Genomic DNA, 13,958 nt, shown 5'->3' on the forward strand with positions numbered 1-13,958 from the left:
CTGAATTCTACTGTTTTTAATACACTTCTCTTGGCACAACTGAATATTTTGGATTTTTTTGGCGTTTGATAGCCATGATAGTGGCTTCTGAAAAAGCCATCATAGGCTTTTTGGAAACTAGATAGACTTTTGTTTAGCTTTTGATGATTTACAATGCTTTTTTTGAAGTTTGCTATCAAAATTTCACTAGGTTCTTAAGAACGTTTCTTGAATGGACTTTCCTCTTTCTCAGCTGTATGCTTACCTTGACAATTCCCTACTGATGACTAACTTGCAGTTTTTTGTTTGAATTTGTCAATCCTCAAAGATCCAACTGAACTGGAAAATTCCTGTCTTAATGGAGCTTATTCCAATTTAACCAAACACTTTTGAACTTTCACTAGAAAGTTTTATCAATGAATCATGATCTACAACCATGGAATGATCTTGCTTTTGAATTATGCTACACTTCTGAAATGTATCATGAATCATCTGAAGTACAATTTTCCATATACTATTTTATTAACTTGAATTGGGAGGTTGCATTATTTCTAGCATCTCTTTAATCAGATATTAATTTGTATTCCAAATTTTTTTAGCTGATGAAACTCCAACTCCAACAAAGCTAATTGAGAAGCTTGAAAAAGATGGTGTTTTTCATGAACTTGGTAAAGTGAACCCATTTGATGAGCAGTTTCGAAAAGCAACTGAACGTGTTTCAAAAGGGATAATTGCTCATGAGGTAAAGCCCCCCACCCAATCTTCAATGAACCCATGCGTTGCCAAATTCTGTTGTAGTTTTTAACAAATAATATTATTTGATCAATTTTACTTTGTTATAATACCAACTGCTACATAATTTGCTAAATGCTGTACTGTTTGCCAAACCATGTAGGCTACTAGCTTCCAATATATAATATTTTCTTCAACAGCATTCATTGAAAAACTTGAAAAATATGGCATATTCCAAATAAATCTGATATAATGGGCAGTTTCAAAAAGTAGTTGAATGTATTTCAATAGAAACAAACCAACCTTGATTTTATTATTAGAATTTTCTTTTAAATTAGGGAATGCTTAATGTAGAAACAAAAATTAAAATTCCTCTAAAATACCAGTATATTTAGGAACATAAATGAAAAATCACTCAAGTTCAACAAGAAAAAACAAAAAAAACAACAACCTATAACTGAAAAAAATGATCCACAACTCAAAAAAAGAATATAAAGTTTGTGCTTCTTATTGCTCTTGCAGCAGGATCAGGCATGGTCCCACCTCATCTCGTATCTGGAATTCAGATGTTACTTGGGAATTGGTTCAACCATAAATTTTGAATTGACTAATGAATGGGAAAGCATGTTCTAAGAGAGATATTGTCCACAGTTTGGATCTTATGCATGGGTGTCAATCAGAGTTTATAATTTGACTCAACAGAAACAACTAATATACATAACATACATTACAAATTACTTTAAAAACAAAACAAGATAAGGTTCTGCCTAAGTAACAGAGCCATATCTAGAGGGGGCAAGTGCCCTGGGCAGCACGCCCTGGGGGGGGAGTAAAACAAGCTAGAACTGCAATATTTATGGGGGGAAGTTGTAATATTTATAGTACTGATGGTGCAGCAATGGGCAGCTAAGTCTACACCCCCCCCTCTGAGAAAAAACCTAACTATGACTCTGCCAAGTAATCCTAAATTTCGTATCGTAACTTCACAGTAGAAGAAAGAGAAAACAATTAGAAAGGCCAATGTCTTTCTAATTTACTGGTACCTTTCTAATTGAACTTAAGGTTACTCTCGAATTTAGTAGGATTACTTGCATGCCTTCAGCACTGGTTAACATTGCTCCGAATCATAGAATATATGTGCCATATTTAGAAAATTTTTGTTAAATATCCATCTATTGCTGGTTAAACCTAATTATTTCAAGACTTTGTCAAATTCTTTATATGCCTGAGCACATCGCTTCAAATCCTTTTTTCTATTCCTGAACAATGATGTAAAAGGTATTTTCAGTTTGTCTTTGCAATACTCAGGGTAAAAAGTATATGTTCTATATAATTTTCCTCAGAAATTTCTCAGAATTTTTTTTTTTTTATAGTTTTGATAAAACAATTTGTTTAATGTACTTTTGAATAAGGTTTGTCAATAGTTATCCACACAGAATGTTTTTCTGGGATTGGGGGGTGTAAGCTTGATAAAAATGCAAAAGTAAGCCAATTATGGAAAATATACAAGACCTTCAAGTATAAATTCTATTTTTTTGGGGGTGGGGGCTTTAGATCTGACTTCTCCCACACTGGAATTGTGTCTGTATATGAAGCATTAACTTATTGCTAATATTTTTCCTTTTCAAGCATATTGATTTTCTTCCCAGTCAGTTTTCAAAATCTATGTTCTATTTAAGTCCAAAGGTTTCTCAGCTTACCATTTGCTGTGAGGTCAAACAACTTGTTTCATCTGAAAAAACTTCAATGAAAAAAAAACAACCAAAAAGGAACAATTTTGAAAAGAGTTCTAAAAATCAGGTGTATTCATAACTGAAAACTGCAATTTTATAAGATCTTTCTTATGGTTGTTTCGAAATAATCAAACAGTTCGTGGTACACATTTAAACATTTCAGCATACAACCTCCTACACTGGTGACATAATACATAAACTGCAACATAGAACAGCCTGAGAATTCATTCTTTCAAAAGAGACAATTTAAAAGATTCTTTCAAACTGCAATTTTCTAACAATAATTATTGCAATTTGAATAATTTCGAACTGCAGTCTTAATTAAAAGGGCAAGAGGTATTAAAGATGAAGGATTGGATACTCAAAGAAAAATATGGGTACTTTTCTGTTAAACAGAACACACCCAATAAGTGAAGTGAAGAATTTTTTTCAATTGCCTTGACATTAGGACCCATTGACATTAGGACTGCCATTTTGAAAAACTACAAAACTTATTTTATTGGGATAGATGGGGAAAGGGATAGATTGGGATAGATGGTAGCTCGTTTTTACATTTTTGCAACATTGAAAAATTGACTTTGATTTTTTTTTTCTTTTTTAATTTCATTTTATAGTTATTTCATATACATGAATACTATTTTACAATAAAATTTGCCCTGCCTTTTGAATGATTTAGTTAATTTTTAAGATATAAGCCTAGATTTTCTGTTGTTTTATCTTATGTTGTGTTACTTTTTCTGTTTTTGTTCCTATGCAGCAAATGACATAGTGACTATGGTTGTCTCATTAATTAATTGTTGGCTTCTAAAGTATTATATCTGACAGAAAATAAAATAGTCAACATGATTTTGATTTTCAGAGTCCCTCCAAGAGTCCGAAGTATGAAGATGTATTAAATACTCCAATTTTTCCAATTACTGAACAAGCTTCAAAGCTCTTAACCCGACATGCACCTCCGACGCCATCTGTGGACTTTATGTCTCATCCAATTCCAACATTAACTGAAGATGACGGCAAAGACCTTGACAAAGTAAATTTGCAGATTGTTCAAAATCGGCCGTAAGTATTTACTACGGTGTAACTTTGCTTTCCGTTTTTAAATTCATTTTTCTTGCATCAGTCCTTTTTTTCACTGTAATGGGGGTCTTTGTTCTCTTTATTATGGTATTTGTTAATTCTTTTGTTTTATCACTTCTAAAGCTGATGTTCAGTGGTGAAGAGTGCCGAAAATTGTTAGCGAAGCTTGGTTTTTACTGAGATAAACGTTCCTCCACTCACCGTTCCTCGTACCAATTAATTTAATACAACTTTTCCTCCACTCACATTCTTAATAACCAATCCATTACCAATTAATTTAATACAACTTTTCCTCCACTCACATAATTAATAACCAATAAATTACCAAAAAATTTATAACAACTTTTCCTCCTCTATACGTAATAGGCTGAACTCACGTGACTAATATTTTAATTCAAACCGTACGCAACTAACTTCCTTAATCTGATAGTACTAGAAAAATGAATAATTAAAACCCATACTCCACACTAATTCTTAGTTAGCAATAAATAAAAAGATAATATAATACAACTCTTCCTCCAAACACATTCTAAATAAACAATCCATTACCAATTAATTTAATACAAATCTTCCTCCACTCACATCCTTAATTACGAATTCATTAACAAGTGATGTATTAAAACTCTTCATCAACTCACATACTTAATAACCAATCCATTACCACTCGATTTAATACAACCCTTCATTAACTCACCTAATTAATATGATCTAAAGTAAATATCTATTTAATACAAATCTTCCTCCTCTATCATTCTTAATATCCTATAAATTAAATATAGTTAAAATAAAACTTTTACTCCAATCAAATACTTTGTATCACAGCAATAGCAACTTATTATAAATCAAATTATCCTCCACTCACATTATTAGTTACAAATCAATTACAAAGTGATATAATACAACTTTTCCTCCACTCACATTCTTAATCAGCAATCCATTACCAATTAATTTAATACAACTCTTCCTCCACTCACATCATTAATAAACAATCCATTGCCAATTATTGTAATACAATTTTTCTTCCACTCTCATACTTAATCAGCAATCCACTACCAATATATTTAATACAACTCTTACTCCACCCACTTCCTTAATAACAACTCCATTTCCAATTAATTTAATACAACTCTTCCTCCACTCACATACTTAATAACCAATCCATTACCAATTAATGTATTACAACTTTTCATCCACTCACATACTTAATCACCAATCTATTACCAATTAATTTAATACAAATCTTCCTCCACTCACATCCTTAATAACCAATCCATAACCAATTAATTTAATACAACTATTCCTCCACTCACATTCTTAATAACCACTCCCCTACCAAAAATTTTAATACAAATATGCCTCAACTCACATCCTTAATAACCAATACATTACAAATAGATTTATTACAAATCTTCCGCAACTCACATAATTAATAACCAATAAATTAACAATCAATATAATACAAATCTTAATCAACTCACATCATAAATAACCAATCAATTACCGATAGATTTAATACAACTTTTCCTCCACTCATATTCTTAATTTCCCATCCATTACCAATTGATTTAATACAATTTTTCCTCCAATCACATACTTAATAACCACTCCCCTAAATATCTTTTTTATAAAAATCGTAAACCCCCCAATTCCTAAATAAACAATCCATTAAAAATTGATTTATTAAAACCTTTCATCAACACTCATTATAAATATACAATCCATTACCAATCAATTTACATCAAATCTTCCTCCACTCACATCCTTAATAACCAAATCATTACCAATTGATTTAATACAAATCTTCCTCCACTCATATACTTAATAACAAATCCATTACCAATCGTTTTAATACAACTCGTCTTCTACTCACATTCTTAGTAACCAATCCATTACCAATTAATTTAATACAAATCTTCCTCCACTCACATTCTTAATAACCAATCCATTACCAATTAATTTAATACAACTTTTCCTCCACTCTCATTCTTAATAAGCACTCCAGTAATAATCCTTTTAATTCTACTCGTACTCCAACCTCATCATTTCTATGCAAGCAATGAAAAAATGTTATATTACAACTTTTTCTAACCTCTCATTCTAAATCTGAACCAAATTAACACTCGTTATACAACAACTTTTCCTCCAATCTCATCAATCGTCAGCAAACAATTACCAAATAATTTAATACAACTCTTCCTCCACTCAAATTCTTAATTCAGAATCCATTAACAATAGATGTAATACAATTTTTCCCCCACTCACAAACTTAATAACAAAATCATTACCAATCTATTTAAAAAAAATCTGCCTCAACTCACATCCTTAATAACCAATCCATTACCAATCGATTTAATACAACTTCCTCCACTCACATCCTTAATTACCAACCAATTACCAATTAATTTAATACAACTCTTCCTCCACTCACATCCTTTGAAATATCAAAACAAAATATAATATATAATAATAACATCAAAATATTCAAAAGCAAAATAATATATTTGGCATTAATTGGTATTTTCTCAGTACAATAATAAGACAAAATTAATGCAATTAGTGTAATTGGCAAAATTAGTGTAGTAATAAGCAGGGGCGTCCTGAGGTTAATTTTATTTGGGGGGGGGGATCTTCGTAAATTTTACCGAATCGCTACCTGATTTATGCCGAATTTTCTGAAGAAATCAAGAATTTTGCAAAATTTCAGCTTCTTTTGCAAAATTTCTGCCGAAATTTTCGCCTTCGGCGAAAATTTTACCAAATACTCAAAAATTGGGGGGTGGCGCCCCCCCCCCTCGGGACGCCCCTGGTAATAAGTATCTGGTCTCAGTTTCTGGATCAGTTTTGAACATAAAGCCTGGTTTTGAATTGGCTAGTGCCATCTAAGGAATCTAATTAGGTAAAGAAAGCCCAGTGATACTTTATTCTTTATATATTAAATTTTAATCAATCCATTGGGAAATAGATCCCATTGATTGGCTACCAAGAAGAATAACCATCCCACCCAATCAAAGTTAACACCACAGGCTGTGGTTAATATAAAGCTAGCATCGCCTGCTTTAGTCCTCAGGAATTGAAAAAAAAGCTGTGGATTTGCTCAGTACCTTTGGTATTTACACAGTACCTCGGGGACTTACCAACGCAGACATGAATAAGAATAGCAGCCAGATTCTCGCTAGTTTCTCCTTCTTCTTCTTCGCTAGAAGGAACTTGGACTCCATCATTCGGTGTCCTTCTGGCTTCAGAGTTTGTTGATTCTCCTCCATAGCATTGAGTTTATGTTCTTTCAAGGGGGATAGAAAACTAATTTGGCTTTTTCATAAGGGCCAAACAAGGGAAGCAGAGGGTCCTGCTACCCTTTCGCCGCAATTCAAGAGTAAACTCGGCAGGTACCCCTACGGCTCTGCTTTTTTATTCTGTTCTTCAATTTTAAAATTCTATTCTCAAATAGCTTGATTCTGGTTTAATGACGGAATATGACCGTGAGACGGTACATAATCTGGCCTTTGTTATTTTGTCTATTTTCAGGTTTGACAATGCGAATTACAATACTATGTTCTATTGCTTACTTTAGGTGATAATTGACAATTTTTGTAATTTTGGCAACCTTAGAATGAGCTATTACCTATTTTATGATTTCTTAAGAATTTAAGTCCCAGTATGATTCGTTTCTGGAGGGAGAAGGGGACAGTTTCATCAAGCAACTACTGAAAGACGATTAATGTCAAATACATTGAACAGTCAGAAAAATATTAAGATTTGGGTGGGGCTTGGCCGAAAGATTGTTTTTATTTTCAAAGCTAGAAAAAATCTCAAATACATGCCCAAAGCCCATTCTCTGACTTAAAAATATCGCAAGTACACCAAAACAGTTGCATGGGCAAATGGATAAATTGTGCAATTGTTTTTTTTAAACCAAATTTGAACTCCCATGATTACATAATGAGGGCAGAAATATTTTTTCTCTCTTTCACACAAGAGAATATATATGTAGTTTAGCTTCACTTTTTGCTTGAGGATATAAACTGCAATTACTACAGATACAGACGGGGTTAGGTAATGATTTAGAAGTCTAGTATGTAGATAGGGAGTCTTGGGGAAATCTTATAAATACCCTTTTTTTAAGGTTTTCCCACAGTTTTTTTTTCAGTTCGTCCATTTTATGCTGTTTGGTGAATCCCCCCCCCCCTCCGAAGTAAAGTTCTATTTACATGTCAGGCCTGAATTGGTTTCGTGAGTATGAATAAAGAAACACAACAAAGTAGCAATATAGGATAACATACATTGACAGCCGAAAGCTATGGGGTGTACAATTAATGTCAAAAATAAAATAAACAGACATTAGTTATTCTCAGTATACCAAGAATAAAATAGTTTCTTCATTCTGGCGAACGAAGATTTTGTTTGAATAACCACAGGTTCTAGAATTGTGGGGGCATACTCTGTAAGACATCTAATAGCAGCAGCTCAATATTCCCAAATAAAATTTCTCTTAAGGGAGAACTCCTGCCATCAGCTCCAACAATGCACCAAAACATAATTTTCATTGTTACGATGTGGGCAAACAGGCTTGTCTGTCTCCCATGCTATATTCTTACTATCAAACCTCTTAACTCTTGCTCTAATTAGAAGTCATTTAGCTCTCAGCTGCATCCAATCGGCAGGTCTCACCAATATAACAAGTCTTAGGTAATGAATAAAAGGACATTTGGCTTCATAATGTTCAGGGTTCAAAAAAAAAAAAAAAAAAAAAAAAAAAAAAAAAAAGCTCAATAAAAGTGCGAAGATCAAAAATTATTTTTCCAAGCTAAATATAATTATCTAATATTTAGTTTCGTCTTGTATAATTGACGCTTTTTGGGTTTTGTTGTGTGTCAATACGGTTGGGTTCCTGTCACACTGTAACTTCACGAGTTCAAAAACAAAGAGAAAACCACAAAATTTCTAAACCTGTGTCCTTAAGAGATACCAAAAATTCTTAAAATGAAGTTTCAATCTCAAGAGTGGAAACACTGGTCCAGTTGCCTTTTCTTATATGCAAAATTGTGTTGAAATTTCGGCAATGAATTTGCTTCTCATTTGTGAAACCAAGTGGAAAATTGTATCCAATCCGGGAAAAGCTCCCGCTCCCAAAAATCAACACCAAAACACTTATCAAACCAGAATTTATCCTAAGAAATTTTTACCGTGTACCACCCTCACCATTAATTCAACGTTGTAAGCTAATTTACAGCCATATGTTCATATATCCCTTCAGAACTCGGAAATATGTGCATCCCAGCTGAGAACCTCATGGTCTCACAAAAAAATCAAGTGAGGAAGAATGGTCATCTGAAGCTGATTCATAACTTGCAAGTATTATTTTGATTAATCCTAATGGTAGATCTAAATAGAGGAATGAACCTGAGCGCTGAAAACAACTTCGAGTAACGTCAAGTGTGAAAAAACCGTACCTAATAAAAATTATGAGATGCTTCATTTAGATTTTAAATACTGGTGTTTGAATTTTTAGTGATGAGAAAATACTTACAAATTGTTAAATACAGTTCCTATTCAAAACGTTTAACAATTGTAAAACAGAAATTGGAAGAAAGGGTTGCACAAAATCTTTTGATGGTGGAAAAATCTGATAATATCAAGACTTCAGTTTCAGTCTTAGTAAGCGAAGATTGTTTTTACTACCCTTTAACTAAAAATAGTTATTTTCATTTTAGCATGCTTAGGAAACAAATGTCTGTGATAGTGTGTCCAACTGGTATCGACCACTTCCTGAGCACCCACCTGAGAATGTTTTTGTTATGCTTTTACTAAAAATAGTTCTTCTCATTTTAGCAAGCTTATGAAACAAACGTCTGTGATAGTGTGTCCACCTGGTGTTGAACACCCCCTGAGCAAGTTGGAAGGGACTAATCATGCCGATAGCAATCAGAATTTAGTTGTCAATCCTGAACTGTTATTTAGACTGTCTCAGAACATTGACAACCATTGCAAGAACAATATTGGAAATCATGTGATAGAATCGAAATATGTACCTGGAGCTAGTGCAAAAGAGGTGATTTGAATTATCATTGTAATGCCTTTCTACCCTCCTTGTTCATCATGGTGTTATTTCAGGGCCGTTCCGTGGGAAGTTTCTTGGGTAGGCAAAATGTATTTCTTATACCTAAGCCTAATGATTCTATAAGTTATATTTCCCCTACCGAGACCACAATCAAGAATTGGTTTTTAGTTTTTTTTTGTTTGAAATGTCAAAAATCTGAAATTAAAAACGTTTTGGTAATTTAGCAGAAACTGCGACTTGGAGACAAAATACGATGGCGTTATTTTTTTTTTTTTAATTAAAATTAAAAATCTGTGCTGGGATGCTTTCTTTATCAGTTAAAGTTTATTTTCTTAAAGTCAAAATACCAAAATCTTAAAAAAACTATTGAAAACCGTTGTAAAAAAGGGGGGAAGCTATATGCTGCTGCCTGTATTAGCTGCCTCGATAATGCGGCATTTCTGAAAAAAAAACTAGCTGGAAAAAAGTATTGATATCTCTTTAAATTGTATATATCACTTTGTTTATAACAATCTTGGATATTAGAAGGTATAATAATCCTGTTTATTTACAAAATAATACATACACCAGTAGCAATTCCCAGAGGCTACTCTAGCCTCTGGAAACTACTAGTAGTTATAATCAGTGGAACAGAGCTGAACTCCTGTTTTGGCTCAAGTACTAAAATACGTGGCTCTAGGTGGAACTTTTCGCAAAAAGTGATTAGTAAAAGTAAGCTAATTCATTATTTACATTGTCTAATGTAGGCTTTTTAATTAACAAATTTAAAGTGCTTTTTTAGAAGTTTTAGTAGTTACGAAGTTATTGCTGATTCTCGATTAGTCACGTTTCTGATGTTTCTTGTAAATGGAATTCTCAAGGATTTACATCTAAGTTCCAAATTAGGTCGTAGGAAAATGCTTTTAATGGTGACTGAAATTCTCTAGAACGGTCAATCCTTGACTAAAATGGTGACTAAAATTCTCTTCTTGGTCAATCCTTCACCCTCGCAGCTACAGCATGTTCCCAAAAGACATGCCCTCAGATTCCGCTCTATAGTTTCTTAGCCTGCATCTAACTGTTGCTTTTACTCAAGGCATGAAAAAGCATCTTTCTCCTACATAATAGAGCAAATAAACGACCCGCCACCAAAGTTATCCCATTTTTGTTGTCATCCCAGATACTTCGTTTTCCTTTTTTATAATATTACTTTTCTTTTTATCTTTTTTTTTATTTCTTTTTTTTCCTGTTTATGTTTCGCATGGATTTTTCATTTTTTTAGCTATTGACACTGCTTTTTTTCCTCCTTTTAAATACTTTTTTTGTTTTGACTCAAAAATGTGACCTGGGATCCATCATGGCTTCTGATAGTTACGTTTTACGCAGTAAAAATCTCGTCTTTACTAAAAAAAATCGTGTGTCCTGTAAAGAAAACTTTCGTGAATGGGAGATAGGTCTATAACTGCAATACAAAATATTTTAAAATTTGGTCCTAGCCCTGGGAATACCTTAACAAGGCTTAAATAAAAGTTCAAATAGGGATAAAATCCTTTTAATTGACAGTGATGATGATAACAGTGATAGAAATTCACAAAAATACCAGATATTTCGGTCACATATGCAGCGACCGTCATCAGTAGTAAAAATAAAATTTAGTTTTACTACTGATGACGGTCACTGCATATGTGACCGAATTATCTGGTATGTTTGTGAATTTCTATCACTGTTATCATCATCATTGTCTGTTAAGAGGATTTTATCCCTATTTGAAATTTTATTTATCGTCATGGAAAGGCAGTGTGGTCTTCGAAATTATTAACAAGGCATATTACTGTCTGTGGCAAAGATTCCTGGGGATTAAACAAAAAATGCTTCCAGGACCTAATTAGGGCTCTAGAACTATGCCTGAAATTGTATTTGATTTAGGACAAACCAGTTATTGCAAAAGGTGTTATGCGACATCGTTTTGTCTGAAAACTAATGTTCACAGGTTTTCCCCTTAAACGAAGCGAGCGCTATCGATTCGTAAAATCAGTCTTCCTATATTGTTTTAAATTATTTCAAAATTTCCGTTTTTTCGAAAAGACACTAATGTCTTATTTTCATTCAGGGATATGGTTAGGAAATCAAGCTTTTCAAACGGAAATTCTTTTGCCGTATCTCAGATTCACCAAAATATTCCTTATTACTTGATTTGTAAAATAGTAAGAGAAAAAAAAACGAAACAAATTTTTCTGTTTTTCTGCTCTACTGAAAATTTTATCTTGTGTTCAATAGCAGGAACAAAAAATTTACATTTCTACTTTTTAATGCATTTGCAGCTAAAAGCAGGTTTCGAAAATAAAAATTATTTAATTTTAATCTTGAGAAAAAAGACGTGGGTATTTCTTAGATAGTTTTTTTTTCATATTTTCTAAGCTATTTTCTTGAAACCAGTTTTCTCTCCGTGTTGTGTTGCCGTGCTGCCTTCTGTGTTGCCGTAGCTGATTTAAATGATTATTTTTCTAGAAGTTACCCTCTGTTTTTCTTTCTCTCACATACGACAGTTTTTTTTTAATTCGTTTGACAAACATCTTCTAATGCAAAGTTCCAAATACCATTGCGCCACAACTGAATTTGGATTCCTTGCGTAAATTTTGGCCTATGCTTGCTTATAATTTTGGATCGAGCTGAAGCTGTTTTTTTTTAATGCCTCGAGCAAATTTTTGCCTTTGCTTTCTTATGATTTTGGTTGAGCACAAACTTGATTTTTTTTTTTCCTTGAGCAAATTTTGGTTTACGATTTCTTGTGACTTTAGAATTGACAATTCTAAAGTCACATAGAATTTCTTTTAGAATTTTTTTGTGACTTTAGAATAGAAAATCTAAAGCTGGATTCCAATCCAGCTTTAGAATTTTAACGCCTGCGCCTCATAGGACGTTTTTTTTAAAATTTTTTTTAATGACAATGGCTTTTTACATTCGGTGTCTTCCAAACACAACGAAGATCGCAAATTTAAATGCCCGCCATCATAACCAAGGGTGCGAAGACCTCCTGAAGGGCGTCCTCTACTTGTACGCTATGGATAAAATAATTATTGTAGCTTTTTGAAAAATCCAGAACCAATACGAATACTGTCATTTAGACATTTTGTTGCGTTGTTTAGACAAGCAACACATACTAAGGCCTCCTCCTTAGATGGACACTCCAATCAGTCGCTGCGGAAATTAGTATCTCGAAATATTTTCCGCCGCTAAACTACTTTCGGAGAAAAATATGAAAATAAGGTACTGGAAGTAAAATGATAAATGCTAGTTGTTTCCACGAGGCTTCTATTGATGCAATTAAGTAGGAGAATGTATGAAAAGAATATTGATTTGGTTCATGTAACCAGTTCATGAAAAGAAGTCGATCGTTTACGATCAAAACACATCAAGTGCAAAAAATATTCAAGAGATTCTAGTTTGAAGATACTAGTTTAGATTATGGATGATTGTACATTATTGTTGTCCGCCTAATGATTCCTCAGCCCTCATCAGTCGATGCAGAAAGTCTAATAACCGAGTATGGTGTATCCAGTTCCTGTAGTGAAATACTAATGTTTTTCGATTCTGGACGGCTAATTCATAGTTCAACATTTTTTATACAGTATAATTTATTAATTGTAGGTGTTAAATTCAACTAGAGTTGGCTTTAGTAATAAAAAACTTAGTTCTTAATTTCTAAAATTCTTTTAAAAATAAGATCAAACTTCATCCAAGCCATGGGTAGTCGGATCTGCCAATTTTTGTTCCGTTTTTTGTACTGAACTCTCAAAACACTCATTTTTTGGAAAGCGCGCTTACAAAAACTTTAAATCTTTTATGCAGTTGTATATATCTTATATAGTTTGGTCCTAAAACTCCTCACATATTTTTTTTGGCTTCGGACATAGGTTAATATTTTCTTTCCAACGGAGTAAACTTAAATAGGGACTGGTATTCCAAGTTTTGACCTCAGCCTCCCTCCCCCCCCCCTTCCCCACCGTTCCTATACAATTTCAAACACTCAGAAACAAATTGTAACAAACTGAAGCTTTTCTTAGGGTTTGTATGATTTAGTGAATTCGTTATCCAATTATCGGTTTGTAAACTTAACCTTTGCGAAATTTTAATTTTTATGTTATCATTTAAATGGATCTGCCAATTTTGTTTCGTTTTTTATGCTAAAATCTCAAGTTATTTTATTTTTAAGAGATTAAAAGAGATTTTACGAAAAGAAACTACGGCACAAGAAGAAAGACGACATCTATTAGTCGCGCCAACGAACTATGTACTCGTCAATGACACAAAAAAAATAGTCAAACCCCATCCTGCAATTTCCGATGAAGATGCTGATGAAAAGAGGAAAGATTTACTCGAAAGAAATAGGTAAATTTCTT

The 13,958-nt window shown here is 32.9% G+C and overlaps 1 protein-coding gene across 1 annotated transcript in view; it reads left to right on the forward strand.

Moving 5' to 3' along the window:
• Positions 1-13,958, forward strand: part of Atf-2 (Activating transcription factor-2) — a 52,908-nt gene that overhangs the window by 23,230 nt on the left and 15,720 nt on the right. Inside the window, exons 2-5 of the mRNA XM_089104809.1 lie at positions 579-721; positions 3,304-3,503; positions 9,351-9,570; positions 13,772-13,947. Coding sequence (XP_088960935.1) covers positions 579-721; positions 3,304-3,503; positions 9,351-9,570; positions 13,772-13,947 — 739 coding nt within the window. The remainder of the gene's footprint in view (positions 1-578; positions 722-3,303; positions 3,504-9,350; positions 9,571-13,771; positions 13,948-13,958) is intronic.

The sequence above is a fragment of the Artemia sp. Qi Xiang Cuo genome, chromosome 19 (genome assembly GCF_049724085.1).
Source record: "Artemia sp. Qi Xiang Cuo chromosome 19, ASM4972408v1, whole genome shotgun sequence".
Classification (NCBI taxonomy): domain Eukaryota; kingdom Metazoa; phylum Arthropoda; class Branchiopoda; order Anostraca; family Artemiidae; genus Artemia; species Artemia sp. Qi Xiang Cuo.